We start from the raw sequence: 19990 nt of genomic DNA, 5'->3' as shown, positions 1-19990 counted from the left end.
GACTGTAAGCTCTTTCGTCACCCCCTCATACTCATAGACTGTAAGCTCTTGTGTCACCCCCTCATCCTCATAGACTGTAAGCTCTTGTGTCACCCCCTCATCCTCATAGACTGTAAGCTCTTTCGTCACCCCCTCATACTCATAGACTGTAAGCTCTTGTGTCACCCCCTCATCCTCATAGACTCTAAGCTCTTGTGTCACCCCCTCATCCTCATAGACTGTAAGCTCTTGTGTCACCCCCTCATCCTCATAGTCTGTAAGCTCTTGTGTCACCCCCTCATCCTCATAGACTGTAAGCTCTTGTGTCACCCCCTCATCCTCATAGACTGTAAGCTCTTGTGTCACCACCTCATCCTCATAGACTGTAAGCTCTTATGTCACCCCCTCATCCTCATAGACTGTAAGCTCTTGTGTCACCCCCTCATCCTCAGACTGTAAGCTCTTGTGTCACCCCCTCATCCTCAGACTGTAAGCTCTTGTGTCACCCCCTCATCCTCATAGACTGTAAGCTCTTGTGTCACCCCCTCATCCTCAGACTGTAAGCTCTTGTGTCACCCCCTCATCCTCATAGACTGTAAGCTCTTGTGTCACCCCCTCATCCTCAGACTGTAAGCTCTTGTCTTTTATTTGTATATGTTCCCCAGAATCTGTAAAGCACTATATAAATAAAGATTTTAAATTGTTTTAAAAGATTTTATATATTTTTCCCTGTAATAAGAATGGACTTACCTGATTTCTTCTTCACAGTAAAAGTTGTTTCCATACCAGCATGAATGTGGTCAGAGACATGGCAGTGCAGCAACCAGGTCCCAGGATTACCAGCAATCAGTTCTATTGTCTGAAATGTCCCAGGAAAAAGGTCATATACATCCGCACGGTGGGTCTTGTCTTTCTAAAAGGCAAAGTCAAACATGTAAACTATCATTCAGTAATATGTGAACACAGTGACTCCAGCAGCAAAATAGTGAGTGCAGCTCCGGAGTATAATACAGGATGTAACTCAGGATCAGTACAGGATAAGTAATGTCATGTATGTACACAGTGACTGCACCAGCAGCAGATAGTGAGAGCAGCTCTGGAGGCGGTTACCTCGTTAGAGGAGGGTGTGTCTGTGTGTGAAGCTGCTCTGTGCTTGTGCTCCTGAGCTCCTGGAGGATCCATCTACCTACCCAGGGCCTGCTCTCTCCTCTCCCAGGGAGGGAGTTGGGTTCCTGGGGATGAGCGAGGGAGCCGACTCCCAGGCTCCTGCTTCCCGGTCTAGGCCGGCGGGAGGCAGGAGAGGACAGCAACCGGCCAGCGCGATGGAGGACTCAGGGGTGAGACGGTCCACCAGGAGTCGCAGCAGTGTGACTCCCACCCCCCCTGAGTCTAATGTGAAGCAACACCCTAAGAACCTGGATGTGGGTGCGGGTGAGAGCGGTCCTTCCGGGGCTGGAGCCATGAAGCGGAGTGCTCACAGAGGTAAGGCTGACCATGCGGGGGGAGGCTGGGCGGTGCAGGGGCCCCGGGAGTCTTTGTCCACCTATGCCTCCCGGGTCCAGAGCCACCTCTGTGAGTACGAAGAGGCGACAAAGACCATCAGGAGGCTCCGGGAGGAGCTGCGATGTGCCCGCGCCAGGGCGAACACAGCGCAAAAAAAACGGAAAACAGAAATTTATTGTGAAATTAACAAACTTAAAGCTGACATTGATAAGCTGATGAAGAGAAAGAACTTTATTTGTAATAACAGCGGTCCATTTAAAGAAAAACTTTTAAATGATGAGAGATTTTCAGAAATGGCTGATACCAGAGAGCAAAGGCTGAAGGGGTTGCAGCCTGCAAGCCAGGTGGAGGAGGAGGATGATGATGATGATAACGAGCAGCAGTTCCCACCTGGCGGCCTGCAGGAAGATCAGCAGGCCTCGTGCAGTGCGCCCCCTGCAGGACAGCCAGCAGTAACACCTCGCTCGGGGGAGGACAGTGACACCGGCAGCCAGGGAGGGGCGCTCATGGCGGAGATCCGGCTGCTTGAGTCCCCAGTGCGCATGGAGAACTTTTCTTTTGGTGACGAACTCCCAGAGGAAGCCACTGGGGGGAGCAGCCGGAGGAAGAGTAAGAAGACCAGGCCAAAGCAGCAAGAAGAGGTACGTTTCATCTTTACCCCCCTCCCTGTACACCCCCCCGGGCAAAGCGCAGGGTCAGCTCACTGTGCAAGCCCTGCTACCCAAACCCCCCCGAGTTCTGCTGTGGACCCGGTGCAAAGGTGCAGGGAGATTACAGGTGTGACATCTGATGTGGCGATGGGCTCCGTCTCTGTTTGTGGTAACAGTGGGGGAGCAGGGGAGGCATCGGCTGCAAGGCCGGACAGTCAGGGCGGCTCGGCAGTGGCGATAACATCAAAATCCAGTGCTGTGGTGCGTCCCCCGCTGGGAGGGGGGGATAGCCCGGCACTGGTGGCAGCTTCCGGTGCCTCGGCGCCTCTTCATGCTGTTGCCGCTGATCACTTGGTTATGGGGCGGCGGCAGTGTGGAGGGGTCGCTGAGGCTGAGGGCTCCGGACCTCCCAGACAAAAAGTGTTATTCTGTGTTGGTGTTGGGGATAATGTGAATTCTACGGAAATTGGAGATCAGCGGCGCCTCACACCGGCTAAAGAACAGCGGCGAATGTTACCAAGCCCTAGGAGAAGTAAAATAACATCTGCTACCGATGATGCGGAGGGCACAGGTGTGACAAGAGTTGTGGTCCCCTCTGGGCGATGCTCTGCGGGGGGATCCCCGTCCCTTGTGCCTGAAGATGCGGAGGTGGTCATGTCCCCTGATGTTGTTGCTGGTCCAGCCAGTGTGAGTGGAGTCAGTAATGTTGTGGTGGATAATGTGAATGGTGTGAGTGGTGGAGAACCGTTACCAGTTATGGGGGTGAGTGATGGAGTGACTGGGGGTGTGAGTGGTGGAGAATCTTTTCCAGCTTTGGGGGTGGGTGATGGAGTGACTGGGGGTGTGAGTGGCGCGGCTGAGTGTAACATGCAGGTGGGTAGTGTTAATGTGGTGGGTGCAGGGGTTGGTCCGGTTGCTCCCCCAGTGGCGGCCCCCGTTAAGAGCTGTGCCAGTGTCGCTGCTGGGGGAAGTAGGGGTCCATCATCCTCGTCTCTGGGCTCTGGGGACGGCTTTTTGCAACGGCGCCTCCTGCAGGCCTTACAGAAGGGAGAAAGGACGATCAATGTAGCGGGGCAGGAGGTTGATTTGTCGTTTTGGATAGAGAGGCACGGCCTGTCTGCCTTCCGAGAGCAAAGAGGCAGGGAGACACCATGGTCGCTCCCGACAACCGGGCCGGGTGCTAACCGTAGGAATGTGGTCCGTCTTCGGTGGCGTGGCAGTGATGTGTGTCCCCCTCGGGCACGGGTAGTTGAGCTGCTGCTGAAGATGGACTTCAAGGCGGCTGACATCTTTGCCTTGATCCATCCCTATGGTACATCTGAGTTTGATGTCAGCTTTGTTCGGCCGGAGGGGCTTGAGCTCTTCTGGTCCAACTATGAGCTGAGATACAACGAGCCCGAGTGGCGGGACTTTGCTGTGCAAGCAGTGTCCCGCCAGAGCGAACTCAAGAAAGTGACTGTTCTTACCCGTAACGAATCACTATCTTGCTTTGACATCATGACCTGGATGAATCGTTATGGAGAGGTACTGGGAGTACCCGAGAAAAATCGAGACGAGTTTGGTATCTGGTCAGGGGCCTGGACCTTCATGGTAAAGTTGAGGCGTTCAGGTAACTCAGTCGCCCACATCCCTTCATCAGCCTTCCTGGGGAGGGATCGGATCCTGATCTTCTACCGGGGGCAGCCTAAGCTGTGTCACAGGTGCGGTGACCCCACACATTTCAGCGCAAACTGCACCGTGCAGAAGTGTGCGTTGTGTGGGGGTGTCGGCCATCTCGCTGCATCCTGTACAGGGCAGATTAGGTGTAACCTGTGTGGTGATCTCGGTCACCCGTACAGTCGTTGTCCTCTTTCCTTCGCTAATGCGGGCTCAGCCTCAGCGGATGAAAGCCATGAGGCTGAATCTGCTGGGGAGGGGACTAGCAGAGGCGGAGGAGTGGAGGGGCCAGGGAAGAAAGACAGGAAAAAGACGCCTGCCCAGCTAAGGCGTCTAGAGAAGCGTCAACAGGAGAGAGAGCGGGGGGAGTCTCGGGCTGCTGGGACAACCTCTGGCGCTGTCCTGGAGACCACACCTGTCGCTGAGGCCCCAGGGGATGATGTACTGGATGAGGAGGTCAGGAGGATCGAGAGAGAGGAAGGTGCCACGTCCTCAGACTCCTCCCATTATGAGAGTATGGACGAGGATAATAGGGCGTGGCTAGAGGAAAAGCGTAAGCGTGGCGCCAAAAAGAAGAAAAAGGGTAAAAAGAAGGGAGGTGTAAGATCTTCTCCCTCCCTGACTAAGGTACCCAAGGAAGGTGCAACCGACCCCCCGCTGGTCGAACTTTCAAATCGATTCCTGGCCCTGGATGGAGCCTCTCCTGCCGATGGAGGGGCTGAGGGTGAAGGGCCAGAGGTGGCGGAGCCTGCAGGGGGTGCCGAGTCTCTCCCTGGGGAGTCAGGGTCCTCAGGAGGGGAGACTGGCCCAGAGTCTGGAGACGAGGATGAGGGGGCAGGTCCTGGATCTGCCCCTGAAGCATCAGAGGTGCGGGAGATGGACACCACAATATGTCTAAAAAGGGGGTGTTCATTTCCCGAGGGTGGTGGTAAGATGGGTAAAAAGAAAGCCGTCTAACTCAATCACTCATGATGGCGGCACCCACTCCGTTGACGCTGGCGTCCATTAATGTCGCCAGCATTAAGTCTGATGCGGCTAGATTTGCGGCCTTTGATTTTCTTGGCCGTGTTGAAGCCGACATTTTATTTTTGCAGGAGACCAGGCTGCCAGATTTGGCGGCCGTGTTTAAAGCTAAGAGGGAATGGAGACACGGGCCTTCCTATTGGTCTCTTGCGGCCGAGCCGTATAGCGGAGTGGCGGTCCTTTTTACCGCACCGGTAGAATGCAGACGAGTTATTGAGTTAGAAATGGGGAGGTGCCTGATCCTGGATGTCCTCATGAAGGGACAAGAACTTCGCCTAATTAATATCTATGGTCCCCAGTCCAAGTGGGACAGGAAGTGTCTCTTTATGAGGATCAAGCCCTACCTTTTTACAAGTCGGCAGGTGGTCTTTGGAGGGGACTTCAATGCTGTCACGAGGTCCCAGGATAGGGGAGGTTCCAGAGACAAGCTGACTTATGATAGCGTCGCTCTTAATAGCATAGCTAGTGAGGCTCGCCTGGTGGATGTCCACATCCGGCACACCCCAGGCCACGCGGGGTTCACCTATTATAGGGGTAGCTGCAGGTCTAGAATAGACAGGTTTTATTTAAAGGAGGAAGCCATTTCTTCAGCAGTGTCCGTTGTTGAGGTGGAGTTCTCCGACCACTGTTTAATTTTGTTTTCTCTGAATGTTACAGAGACCCCCCGGATGGGAAGAGGCTACTGGAAGCTCAATTCGTCTCTCCTGGAGGAAGCGGAGATCAGACAATCCTTTGAGGACTTTCTTCAGAGCCAGGTACCATTGCTGGGCCTTTGTAGCAGTAAGTCAGAGTGGTGGGAGATGCTCAAGAAAAGGGTGGCGAGATTCTTCCGCCAGCTCTCGAGCCTCAGGAGCCTGGACAGGTACCGCCTGTATCAGGGCCTGAGGAGGAAACTCGAGCATCTCGTCTCGACTGGGGGTAGTCGTGAGGACATCTCCAGAGTGAAATCCTTGCTGAAGAGGTGTCAGTACGATAGACACGCATCTTTGGTTTTTGAGAGGGATTACGGGAAATACCGCTCGCCCGACCCTTACAGAAACTGCAAGATGTCAGTGAATGGTAAAGTTGTCACGGGACTGGTTGACAGTACGGGATCCCTGAAAAGGTCCAGATCAGGGATTCTGGAGATCGTCAGATCCTTCTACTCGCACCTCTTGGGCAGGAAGGATCTAGATCGGGATGTGATGTCGGATTTCCTGGCTGAAACTGTCCCTGAGCCAGGAGTAGACCCCTCTCTTGATGTTTTGACAGAGATGATCAGTGAAGAGGAAGTCAGCCGGGCGATTGAAGGGCTCGCCCTCAAGAAATCGCCAGGTCCGGATGGCTTAACATCTGAGTTTTATAAGACCTTTAAGGACGCCTTGGTTCCCCTCTTGACTGAGGTATTCAATGAGTGTCTTTCCTCGGGCGCTCTGCCGAAGTCAATGAGGAGGTCTGCCCTGATCATCCTGTCAAAAGGTAAGGACCGATCTCGTATTGAGAACTGGCGTCCCATAGCGCTTCTCAATACGGACAGAAAGGTTTTGGCAAAGGTGCTGTTTAATCGGCTGGTGCAGTTTGCGCCCCGGCTCCTTTCGGGGACCCAGCACTGCTCTGTTCCAGGCCGCAGTACATTTAGTGCTGTGCTTTGTGTCCGGGAGGCAGTGGAGCAGGGCCGGGCTGGTAACTGGAAGGGGTACTTGCTGTCCTTGGATCAGGCAAAAGCGTTTGATCGGGTTAACCACGAGTACCTCTGGTCTGTCCTTCTGAGGTATGGCCTGCCTGGGGAGTTTGTCAATTGGCTGAAAGTTTTGTACGCAGGGGCAGAGAGTTTCCCGCTTGTGAACGGTTGGATTGGCCGCTCTTTTGAGGTCGGGTCTGGTGTTCGCCAGGGTTGTCCTCTGAGCCCACTTTTATACGTGTTCGCGATTGACCCATTCCTTAGGAGGGTTGATCGTGGGCCGTTGGTGGGAGTCGGGATGGATCGGGCAGCACCGGAAGCCACTCTAAGGGTGGTAGCGTATGCCGATGATGTCACCGTTTTCGTGTCCTCGGGAGGGGAGGCGCAATGGGTGATGTCAGAGGTTGACCGCTACTCAGAGGTTTCTGGGTCCAAGATCAACCGGGATAAGTGTGAGAGTCTCTGGCTGGGAGAGGGGGATCCAGGCTTTGATCTCCCGGACACTCTTCCAGGGCCCCAGGACTCTGCCAAAGTTCTCGGCATCGAATTCGGCCAGGGGGATTACCCCATGCAAAACTGGGACGGCAGGCTTAAGATCGCCGCTCAGAAGGTGGACCAGTGGAAGGGTTGGTCTTTGACCCTCAGAGAAAGGGTTAATCTGATCAAAACTTACCTGCTCCCGTTACTGATTTATCTGGGCAGTGTGTGCATGTTGCCAGAACCCCTCTGGACTCGGGTGTACAGTCTGTTCTTCCAGCTGTTATGGGGGAATAGGCTGAACCTTATCAAGAGGGAGGTTACTTACCGCACGAGGAGACAAGGAGGGTTGTGTATGGTCAACCCTGTGGTGTTCCTAGTGAATACCTTTCTTAAGATCAATGTAGCAAACCTCTGGAAAGAGAGGGCTCCTACGTGGGTATACTCCTGCAGGGGATGGTTTCGGCCTTTCTTCCAGGAATGGGAGACAGGAGGGCAAGTGAAGGATCTTCGCACACCGCATGGGCATCTTCCGGCTTACGCTACCCCGGTTCTGAAGGTGATTCGCCGGTGGGGTCTGGGAATGTGGGAGATCAGGACCATGTCAAGGAAAATCCTTGACAAAAGGGTTCTGTTGACCCATTTCCAGAAGCCCCTGGCCCTCAGGGATTGCCCAAGTCGGGATCTGGGGGTGGGTTTGAGTTTATTGAATTCCATCAGGATCCCCTTGAAGTTTTGGGACTTGACTTGGCGCTGCTTCCATGGAAAGCTGTGTGTGAGGGACAATCTGAAGTGTAGGAGCTCTGAGGAAAGGGGTTGTCCCCGGGAGGAGTGCGGTGGCCTGCTGGAGAGCATGGACCACTTCCTGCTTCAGTGCCCCTTTAACACAGAGGTGTACAACCGGGTGGGCGCTTCCATCCATTGGCCCGGGTTGGCCGGTCTCTCCTATGCGGAGTGGGCCTATGGAGCACTCAGAGGCCTGGGTGGCCGGGACCGATGCACGTTATTCCTAGTCAGTCTAGTGGTCAGGTACCACACGTGGAACGCACGGTGCTTAGTTTCGACGCAGCGTAAAATCCTCCCGGTGGATGAGGTGGTTAGGAACATTCTGGGTGACCTGGTGAAGGTGCGCTCTCTGGAGTATGAGAGGCTGGGCACGGGGAGGGCCTCTCTCCTTTGGAGGGGGTTCTCCTTTAGTGTCCCTTAGTCTGTCATCTCCTCTCCTGGTGTTGGGCTGATGCTGCACAGTAGATTTTTGTTTTGTATCTGGGCATGTAGTGATGTTGGGCTTGCAGGGGCCGAACCTGGGCTTTATGTGGTTTGGATTGATGTTGTTTAGACTTTATTTGTATTCTGTTTTCTTTATGTTATGTTGTAATTACTGTATATATATTGTATATATTGTATATAGTGGGGTTTGGGGCATAGCGTTAGGTTGGGAGGGGGGTGATGGTGGTGGGACTTATGAACTGACCTGGGCACTGGTCTGGACTACTTAACGCAAACTTTGGACGTTAGACCAGTGTCTGGGGGGAAGGGGAGGGTGCGGGTGAGGGATTTAGTTTAGTGTAGTGTTATGTGTATTCTGTGTTTGTTATTATATATATTTAAAAAAAAAAAAAAAAAAAAAATAATAAATGGGTGTGGGGTGGTTTGTTATTAGAGGGTGCGGGGTGGGTTTATGTATATTTATGGTCATTTATGTTTATTTGTGGGTGTGGCTAGTGTTTTGTTATTGGTTTGGTTTAGGATGTAATAATCGGTTGGGTGGGGGTTGTGGTATTTGGTGTTTATTCATTTTGGTGTATTGTAAGTTATTATTTTTGCTAGGTATGAATGGGGCTGGACCAGCATGTAAGATATTGTATATATTTTGTATATATTGTATATTATGTTTGGTTTGTGTTATGTTTTTTACTTTTATATAAAATAAAAGATTTACAGGATGTAACTCAGGATCAGTACAGTATAAGTAATGGCATGTATGTACACAGTGACTGCACCAGCAGCAGAATAGTGAGTGCAGCTCTGGAGTATAATACAGGATGTAACTCAGGATCAGTACAGTATAAGTAATGTCATGTATGTACACAGTGACTGCACCAGCAGCAGAATAGTGAGTGCAGCTCTGGAGTATAATACAGGATGTAACTCAGGATCAGTACAGGATAAGTAATGTCATGTATGTACACAGTGACTGCACCAGCAGCAGAATAGTGAGTGCAGCTCTGGAGTATAATACAGGATGTAACTCAGGATCAGTACAGGATAAGTAATGTCATGTATGTACACAGTGACTGCACCAGCAGAATAGTGAGTGCAGCTCTGGTGTATAATACAGGATGTAACTCAGGATCAGTACAGGATAAGTAATGTCATGTATGTACACAGTGACTGCACCAGCAGCAGAATAGTGAGTGCAGCTCTGGAGTATAATACAGGATGTAACTCAGGATCAGTACAGGATAAGTAATGTCATGTATGTACACAGTGACTGCACCAGCAGCAGCAATCTAGGGTTTTTATATAATTATTATGTTACCCACTTTCCTACAAATATCTGCCCCTGATGGACATAAGGAGCAAAGTGGGCTTTTTCCATAAACTCAGCTGCTCTTGGGGGTTCCTATCTTTTTGTAAAGGAGATATGATAGACCACATGCTGGTGCACTCCACATGTAGCATCTGAATGAAGAAAGTTGTGGTTAAAGCACAACTCAACTCGCTCACTCACTCAGGTTGTATATAGAAACATGCAAACTCCTACATCCAAGAAAGGTTCACACATGGAAGAATGTGCGTGCTACATCTGGATTGTCCTCAGGTGAATTCTAAATTCAGGATGACAGAGAATACTGGCGCAGATTGCTTATCCGCAAACCAGGAATATCATAATGTGACATGTACAGGGGATTTAAGAAACTTCTTTCTTTAATATAATATGACGGGTCCTCAGGAAGGCGAATAGAACAAAATAACCCTCAGAACCTGGAGTCCGATCCCATTCCCCTCAGTCCTGTGCTGGAGGCTACAATATCTCAGACATTTCACAAATTCTTTACATGTCCATTCAGGGCAAACAATGCAGAAACTAGAAAAACTGGTTGAAAGGCCAAATAAAAGAGGCATACTTTGTTTTTGTAAGAAACAATACATTAGTATTTTTAAATGTCAAAAAATTTGAATAGTAAACCTAGGAAAATATCTGCAGCACTTTTATAATGTTTCAATGCGCGTTGTCCGCCGAGGATTCACTAAGCTTGTGCGCCCGATATCCAGCAGGTGTCACTGCTGCGCGGAGGTCCACCGGAGCTCACCTTCTTCTTCCCAGTGCATGTGAGTGCTGATCTTGCGACACAATTATTTTTTTAAATTCCGCGGTTTGTCCGAATCCGACAACCACGCCCCCCGACTTCTGTCGTGGCGCCGATGTGCCACAATCCGATCGCATACGCCAAAAACCAGAGCAATTCAGCGCAAAACGGAAATATTCGAGAAAACCTGACGGAATTGCGGCCGCAGGACCCTTAGTAAATGAGCCCCATTGTCTTGCATCACAATTTAAATGTTAAATCCTGAGCTCAGTCCGAATCAGTAGGTTCGTACGACGGCCAAACCCCCCCCCCCCCCCCCTGATTTCTCTTGCATGAAAGCCATCGCCGATGCACCAAAATCCAATCACATACGACACAATGCCCTTCTAAATCCCTTTCCCGGCGGCACGATCCCCAAGAAGTCTGAAAACGACGGAAATGCGGGAGTGAGACCCTTAGTAAATAAGCCCCATAATGTATACTTCATGTTCTTAGTAAACTGCTCCAGGGAATTGGAATTCTAGCTTAATTATTTCAGTTTTAATTCTCTTTTGATTTATTGCTAGTAAGGTGGCACCGCTATGGGCACCCTGTGCACGCCTTGGTTTGCCAATCTCTTTATTAGAAACATTACACCATTGTTCCTTGTTGAGATCTAGATACTGTAGCATCTAAGTACAGAAATATCTTTCAATATTGAAAATATATATATATCCTGAATAAGGTTTGGACTATCACAGACATTGCTGCTTTGTATTGCACATCATAATCCTAGATCATCATCCTAGAACTTCACATTGTTGCATCGCAAAAGATCATCATGGAAATACTGCATCAGATCACAACTGTGCATCTAGACTATGAGACAGCGTATGCGCCGACTCTGCACTGGCTGTATTACATTGTAGAAGTAGTCAAAAATCCAAAAATCCTCTATATATACTCAAATATAAGCCGAGTTTTTCAGCACAATTTTACTCAGGTATATAAAAAAAGTTAGCACTAACCCCCGGTGTTCTCTTCTCCCCACATCACCTCTTTGGGTTCCAGATCAAATAGATGTGCATCTGCCAGCCAGAATCCAAAGTGTTATTGCGTGGAGAAGAGGACGCCAGATGGTGAGTACTAACTTTATTTTTTTAAGGGGGCACTATGTTTATGGGAGCACTCTGCTGGTCAATATATATTTATGGGGGCACTCTACTGGGCACCATATTTAGGGGGGCACTCATCTGGGCATCATATTATACTCATCTGGGCATTTTATTAATGGGGGCACTCTGCTGGACATTATACTAAGGGGGGCACTCTCCTGGACATTTTATTAATGGGGGCACTCTTCTGGACATTTTATTAATGGGGGCACTCTTCTGGACATTTTATTAATGGGGGCACTCTGCTGGACATTATACTAATGCGAGAACTCTGCTGGACATTATACTAAGGGGGGCACTCTGCTGGACATTTTATTAATGGGGGCACTCTGTTGGACATTTTATTAATGGGGGCACTCTGCTGGACATTTTGTTAAAGGGGGCACTTGTAAAATTAGGTACCTCGGCTTATACTCAGGTTGCCTTATACTTGGTTATACATACGGCACTTACCTTATATAGGAAGCTCTGAGCATGAAAGTGAACCGTGTGCATGTCCACTTCATTCCCCAATCCTAAAAGATACCAATTGGTCTTTTCACCTTCCGTCATGATCAGCCCATGCAGATTCCCATAGATCTTTCCATTTATAGCTGTAAAATGGAAATTCATAAAAAGAAACTAAAAATAAAAGCAGACAAGGGAAATGCCAAACCTAATGTACAGTAAGAATAGCAGTAAGGGATGTAATGTATTAAATAGACTAATAATTTTTTAAGCAGATTTGTTGGCTATGGCTACTACATCAAGATTTACCTACCATGGATTTTGTTGCTTTCTTCGAATTCCTCCGTAATGTTGATAGCAGAAGGATCTTTGTGAATATAGTTTTCTATATTATCGTCCAAATACCAAGACACATTTTCATCAAACACCAAGAACAGCAATGCAAATTCCCGGGCTATGTCCTTTCTCAGGCCCTTATTGTTCAGAATACCTTTTCTACAAGTCAAGAGTGGTCCCACCAGGCCACTGTACATATCCTGCACAATGGAGTGAAAGTACAACACTATAAATATATCATCTAAGTATAGTATTAAGACAAAGAAAATAAGGTCTCTTAAACACTAATTTGAAGCTTCAAGAGTCCTGGTATCAGAACCACACTAGTCATGAGGTGACTTGGGACTCTCGCCTCAGGCGGCGATCTGGGTGCGGAGGCAAAGATCACTTTTCGCAATCTGTGTGTTATAGATAAGAAGAATACACAGATGTACTGTCATTGTTTTATGTCTATGGGCTTGTAGTTTTGGCCCTTCTCGACGCAAATTTTTCTCTTAGTCTTCATGTCCTATATACATATGCAGAGACTGATAGACACATATGCAGGTTTTTATGCAATTTTTAAAGCCAAATCCACCAGAAGAGCTTAAGCTGCATTAAACATCACTCTTCCATCAGTGATAAAGGTAGTTTGCAGCAACCAAAACCAGTGATCGAGCAAAGAACCAGTGAGCACCAAATATTTTGGGGGCACATGTACCTCTGTCTTTAAGAGGGTCAAAACTTTTATGCTCCCAGTTATGACTATAGGGGGCAGAAACTATCTCCAATATCTTCTATATCAGCATTTATGGCGACAAAACTAGGATACAAAAAAACTAGGCCCCTTCTTCAAGTGATTAAGTTGAGGGTCACGCATGTACAAGAATCTCCATTCAGTTTTATGGGCGTTCAAAAAAAAGCCTAGGACACCATAGATATTTTTGGACATCCCAAATAAGTAAATGGAGAGACTTCATAGACTTGACTCTTTACCACTAATGATGCTCCATTATCTAGATAGACAACGGTCCCATCTCCTATCCATATAGCCAAAAATGCTATAATGTGAAAACCCCTACACTATAATGTGAAGCAACTAGAAACATTAAAAAAAAAGTTGAAAAAAACTTTGTATAGTGACCTTCATAACATCTTCTTTGGAATAGTAGGCCCATGTTAAGCAGTCCGGATCATTACTTCCTGGTCCAGATCGTTCTGGAACATTCCATTGATAAGTGTTTATACCTCCTAGAGAAACAAAAAGGTAAAATGACACATTATGGATGCACATTATTGTATCTAATTTAGGATTATTTAGTCCTGGTGTTGGTGGAGCTTTGGCCCAGATGGGGAAAGCTCAGATTAAATATTTGTAAGACTGATGCTTTACTTTGTTTCTCGGTGCGTCCCATGAATAGAAGCCCCAACCAGGCCACAGACCATGGCAGAAGACAATCAGAGACAATCCCAAAACAAAAATCTTCCAAGACCACAGCCATGACCATAGGCAGCAGGTTGTCCAAGAAATAATAAAAGTGTCTATAATGAACAGTATAGGCAACTATATACAGACAGTCCTCGGGTTATGTACAAGATAGGTTCTGTAGGTTTGTTCTTAAGTTGAATTTGTATGTAAGTTGAAACTGTATCTTTTATAATTGTAGTTCCAGACCAAAAAAATTTTGTCCCAGTAACAAATTTTTTTTGCTGTAATGGGACCAAGGATTATTAAAAGCTTCATTACAGCTGATCATTGCAGCCTGGGACTAAAGTAACAACCAGAGAGCTTCGCCGGTGGTCGCTGTGGACAAAGGGGTCTGTCTGTAACTTGGGGTCATTTGTAAATTGGGTGTGCTTAAGTAGAGGGACTGCCTGTATGGATAAGGGGATTTCTGGAGGGTATGGAGAGGTCTCCTTAAACTCACCTGGCAGAGTACCACGGATCTCAGTGCCACCATCAAGATTCACCACGTGGACACCATGTGCAAAGATGGAGTAGGGCTGAGAAGCTTTATTTTTAAATATAATAAGTATACTCTCCCCGACCTCTGCTCTTATGAATGGGCCTACAACATGAAGACAATAAAGACATGATCTTTCAATTAAATTTATATTGTAAATATGTTTCCAGAATTTTTCAAAGTTTCCATTTTTTTTGCTTATTTAATTAAGTTCATAATAATTCATGAAATTTTCATAGTGCCTTACAGAGAAGTGAAAATAGACTTTTCTACAGCTCAACTATCATCTTTACTATGCATGTACATGTCCCACTCATAGGGAAATGCACAAGGTTATTCCATACTGTACATGGAAGGGTATAGATGAAAAACAGATAATATGGTTAAAAATGTCAGATATATATTTGTTATGTCATGAACTTCAGTGTCAGGGTTTGGGGTCAGTGGACCCTCTAGACCACCCCGGGAGATGATGGTACTAGCCGACACCTGGGACCGGAATCTAAGTGGCACCCGGTCTTAACCAGAGCCCGCCGTGACTTGTCTGCAGTGGCAGCCAAGGTCGAAGCACAAAATCATAGTCCAGACTCGAAGTCAGGATAACACGCGGGCATTCAGGGCATGCAGCAGAGAAGTCCAAATCCGAGGTCAGCAACGAGGAATCACACAGGTACGGGCAAGGAACTGGAATAAACACAAGGAACACACAGCAAGCTTTCTCTTCTCGCTAGGAATCTCAAAGATCCGGCGGGGAGTCATGGGCGCCGGTTTAAATAGGAAACCCGGAAGTGCCAGCGCCAATCAGCGATGCGCTTGCCCTCTAAATCTTCGGGAGCCGGCGTGCGTGCCTAGCCGGGAAGGGAGCCGACTCGTGGAAAGGTAATTGCGGGCTGGGGGCGGGGCAGTGCCACCACGGAGAGGAGCACGGGTGTGCCTGCGATCCGAGGCATGGATTACAGGGACACCCGTGACATTCAATAGGACTGAAATCATTTGAACATAAATTTTTCCATCTTTTGCTTGTTTGATATACTGGCAGTCCATGGGTTACGTACACGATGGGTTCCTTGGGTTTGTACTTAAGTTGAATTTGTATGTAAGTCGGAACTGTATATTTTATAATTGTATTCCTAGACAAAACATTTTTTAGTCCCAGTGATAGTAGGATTTTCTACATTTTTTGCTGTTATGGGACCAAGGATTATCAATAAAGCTTCATTACAGACACTGCACAGCTGATCATTACAGCCTGGGATTAAAGTAATGTATCCAGAGAGCTTCACAGTGGACAGAGAGGTCCGTCTGTAACTAGGGGTCGTCTGTAAGTCAAGTGTCCTTAAGTAGGGGCCACCTGTACTAATATCTCGCTATTATTATTGATTTTGATGAAGAAGGAAAATATTGCAAAATCTGGCATAAAAAGATGACTGATAGAGGTGTTTACAACCTAAACGAGATATATGACAATATATTGGTTCTGCTCTACCAAACACCACTTTGTCATCATTGTAGTTATATGTGCGGCCCCTGGGATGAAATCACATTGATGATATCTCCTCAAATAGTTAAACAACAAAACTTTGACAGGGTTGGCCAGGAATTATCATCAATGGCCTGTGGACGGCTGTCCAACCAGTTTCCCCCTCCCCTAAATTACTGTGTCCTACTTATTTGTTGTACCCATGATTTCTAGATGTTCCTCTTCTGCAGATCTTTTCTTTGGTTCTGTGAATTGTCCGTCTGTGTATTCCCTGTAAACCACTTTCTTGTATTTGGATCCAATGCGGTCTTCTCCAGAGCTAACGAATATATGGCCTGGGCTAAAAGCATAGAAGACATAATGTGATATGTTATGGAGGAGAAACCAAATAACATTCATTAAAGTAACAAATATTCCAAAAATTAAAACTTTTTGAAGTGAATATTCATGTCAAGTACACAGATTATGTACTGTACTGTAAGACCCTATAATTCTATATTATGGACCCTAATACGACCCAGAGCACCAGGATGCTACCTTCTCTTACTATACATGTTATATGGAAACCCAAATCATAGGAAAGACAACTACTGTCCACCCATAATGGATGAAGGGAAATGAAGAGGAAAAGCAACAAGATGGAGGAATGAAGACGACAACTACAAGATGATTTCAGAGAAGAGGTCCAAGATGGATGGAGAGAAGGAATGTAAGAGGCCCCTGTAAAAACTAATACAATTCTTTTCATACACCCAACAGAGATCCTGAGGTCCCATAATGCAAGGCTGGCGTCAGCAATGGGCATACCTGGGCAAGTACTGGGGTCCAGAGCTGCTGGGGGGCCCACATAAGGCGGCACATAAGCAATCCATGGGGGTGAGGGGGGCTGTATCTAATGAATCCATAGGAGGTGAGGGGGGCTTATATAAAATAATCATGCGGAGGCTGTTTGGGATAATAAACTAGGGAATATTTTAGGGAACAGGAGACTGTTTTTGTTTCAAAATTTTTAATGCGTCAAATGCAAATAGGGCCCACTGGGGCTCTGTCGCCAAGGGGCCTACTGAAACCTGGAGCCGACCCTGCCCTAATGTAGTTAAAAGAAGTTCAAGGGAGCAAGATGGAGTTAGAGGAAAGGATGACTAACCACAAGATAGATAAAGAGAGGAGGATGACCATAAGATGGAAGGAAAAAAAAGGATGACCAACAGTAAGATGGACACAGAAAAGTAAGATCCAACCACAAGATGGATGGAGAGAAGTGGACAATCAACCCAACACAATGGAGAAAAGAGAAGATGGGTGCAATAAGAGGATGGATAGAGAGAAGAGAATACAGAAAACATGGCAAGAAGGGAATAACTAAAAACATGATGGATGAAAGAGAACAACCACGAGATTGATTCAAAGAATGGTCAACAACAAGATGGATAGAAGCGAATGACTGACAACAAGATGATCATAATGAAGAGGAACACAAGATGGATAATAAGATGAGAAAAAGCAACAACAACATGGAAGGCAAGAAGAGAAGGACTAACAGCTTCACTTGAGAAAAGAGGAGAGTAGACAACAAGAACAGACGACAACCAACAGCAAGATAGATGTGAACATGATAGAAGAAGACGCCAATGGGCCACATTCATCAAAAGTAGTACAGGCAGTCCCCGGGTTACGTACAAGATAGGGTCCGGAGGTTTGTTCTTAAGTTGAATTTGTATGTAATTCGAAACTCTATATTTAATAATTGTAGATCCAGACAAAAAAATTTTTGGCCCCAGTGACAATTGAAGTTTAAACATTGTTTGATGTAATGGGATCAAGGATTATCGATAAAGCTTCATTACAGACACCTTACAGCTGATCATTGCAGTCTGGGACTATAGAAAAGCATTCAGAAAGGTTCACCAGAGGTCAGAGGGGTCTGTCTGTAACTATGGGTTGTCTGTAAGTCAGGTGTCCTTAAGTAGGGGACCGCCTGTATATAATATGGATGGAGAGAAAATGACCAAAATTGAGATGGATGTTGAGCAACAACAAAATGAATGGTCAGATGAAGGAGACTAATAAAACTTGGATGAAGAGAAGATGATTTAGACATGATAAATGGAGATTAGAAGGTGAACCAGAAGGGAGAAAAGAGAACAACAAGAAATAAAATGTATGAAGAGAAAAGTAAGACCAATAACAACATGGATGAGAGATGATAACACAATGGTTGAAGAGAGAAGGACAACTATTAAAAACATAATATATACACAAGAAGGATGGAGAGAAGATGATAGAAAACAGATAGATAGATAGATGAGGAGAACGGGACAACCAGTGCCGGTGGTATAAGGGATGTACCTCTCATGTTCATGTTGTGTAATGTTGTGTTTTCCCAGTTCCCAGGATCTGTCAGGAGAGTAATCCCACTCCACTTCCTCCGCAGCAATATAGTAAGTTCTTATAGCACCGAACTGGATCTCCTCAGCCTTGGAGTGGTCACAGGTCTCCACTGTATACGTGTGTCTCATTCCACTTACATAGTGTTTCATCGTCTGACAGCCAACTTCAAACTTTCCTAAAAAAAAAATTTAATTAAAGGCAGGTGTCTTTGAAGGTAATGTCCCACATCTGAGAGAGATAAAGTGATGAAGTATCATACTGTAAGATTCACTAATTAAAGGGATTTACAGGAAATCTACCATCAATATCCATTATGATAAACCAGGGACATTACTTATAGATCCAGGCACCGTGACTGTGGAAACCTACTTATATTTGTTATAAATGACCTCCTTCCTTCTAAAATCAACTTAAAAACGTATGCTAATAAGCCAGAAGTGCTCTGGGGGTGTTACCAGAGTCCATCTGTGCTGTAGATTCACAGGCTATTTACTGTCTCCCCTCCCCCATGCTGCCTCGGCACTTCCCCACTCCCTCTGCCTGATGTAACCTCACACAGTAGGAGGGGGAAGTTCTTTTTGTACAGTGTTTTCTACAACATGGAAGGCTGTGGATAACAAATATAAGAACATTACCACAGTCACGGTGCCTGGATCTATGAGTAAGTGTCCCTAGTTTATCATGCTTGAATTTGAAGGTAGATTTGCCCCGGAGATTGCATTTTCTGGTTACAAGTCCTTTGGTGTTGGATCTATCAATTACGTGACCTGGTTGCAGCTCAGTCTCACTCAAGTGAATGATGCTGAGTAGCAATACCAAGTACAGTCTTGTGCTGCTAATCAAATGGCCTTGATTAATTGACAATCATCAAGTGTATGACCACCTCTATAATAGCTGATCACGGGTTGAGCCCTCTTCATACACAGGGGGTGTTTGCTGCATAATGCAGAAAACACCCACGATTGGTGCTAGCACCATTGAGGGTGTTACAGACGGTGGTGTGTGGGTGCCGCCATCTTAGTTGTGATCTTCGCTCCCTATGATGTCCTCGGGGAGCACCGATCAGTTTCCATGACAATCTTTGCAAGACCCCAGGACTCGTCATTTCTGAAGATTTGTTGCAATGTTCCAGTGACAGATTGTAAAAAGTAATGTGCAAAATCCCCATATACTAAAACATCGATTAGCTAATCTAGGGTTAAAGTACCCTAAGTGGTCTAAAAAGTAGTAAAAAGTTTAAAAGTTAAAAAATATGAAACTTTTTTTTTAAAAAAACCTAAAAGTTCGCATCACCCCCCTTTCCTTAGAACTGATATAAAAATAAATATATATATACTCGAGTATAAGCCTCGTTTTTAAACACAAAAAATGAGCTGAAAACCCAAACACGGCTTATACTCGAGTAAAAAATGTAGGTTTTTCCCATGTTTTTGTGATACAATTTGGGGCCTCGGCTTATACTTGAGAATATACGGTAATAAAAATCCTGTACATCTATCCATATTTAAAGATGCTTATTCCTCTTGGTGAGCCCCGTAACGGAAAATGGTGCCCAAACATCCGAAACGCCATTTTGCGACAGATAAAAAATGTAATAAAAAGGGATTAAAATGTCGCACAGTCCCCATAATGGTAGCAATGAAAACTTCATCTCATCCTGCAAAAAACTGAAATCTTACCCAGTTCCATACACCAATGTTTAAAAAAAAAGGTATTGGTCTCAGATTATGGCAAAATAAAGAATTTTTTGTACAAAAGAATAAAAAATTTTTTAAATCAACTGGCACATAATAAAACCTCTATAAATTTATACAATCTTTATGATTGTACCAAACCAAAGATTAAAGGGGAGGGGTCTTTTAAAACGCACAGTGAAACCCGTAACAACAGGGGCCAAAAAAATGGCGCAAATGTGATTTTTTTGGTCAATTTCATTTGGAATTTTTTTCCAACTTTCTAGTACACAGTATGGGTTAT

General features: G+C 46.2%; 1 protein-coding gene across 1 annotated transcript in view; it reads right to left on the bottom strand.

The window, feature by feature from the left end:
* The window catches only part of HEPHL1 (hephaestin like 1), a 64449-nt gene that overhangs the window by 11155 nt on the left and 33304 nt on the right, over positions 1-19990 (bottom strand). Inside the window, exons 12-18 of the mRNA XM_072134132.1 lie at positions 17972-18188; positions 15823-15962; positions 14107-14247; positions 13323-13429; positions 12177-12399; positions 11870-12009; positions 730-892 (exon numbers count right to left, since the gene is read on the bottom strand). Of these exons, the coding sequence (XP_071990233.1) occupies positions 730-892; positions 11870-12009; positions 12177-12399; positions 13323-13429; positions 14107-14247; positions 15823-15962; positions 17972-18188 (1131 nt within the window). The remainder of the gene's footprint in view (positions 1-729; positions 893-11869; positions 12010-12176; positions 12400-13322; positions 13430-14106; positions 14248-15822; positions 15963-17971; positions 18189-19990) is intronic.

Source organism: Engystomops pustulosus, chromosome 2 (assembly GCF_040894005.1).
Source record: "Engystomops pustulosus chromosome 2, aEngPut4.maternal, whole genome shotgun sequence".
NCBI classification, from domain to species: Eukaryota; Metazoa; Chordata; class Amphibia; order Anura; family Leptodactylidae; genus Engystomops; species Engystomops pustulosus.
Note: the sequence above shows the minus strand (reverse complement) of the source record. Positions and strands in the feature narration are given on the sequence as shown.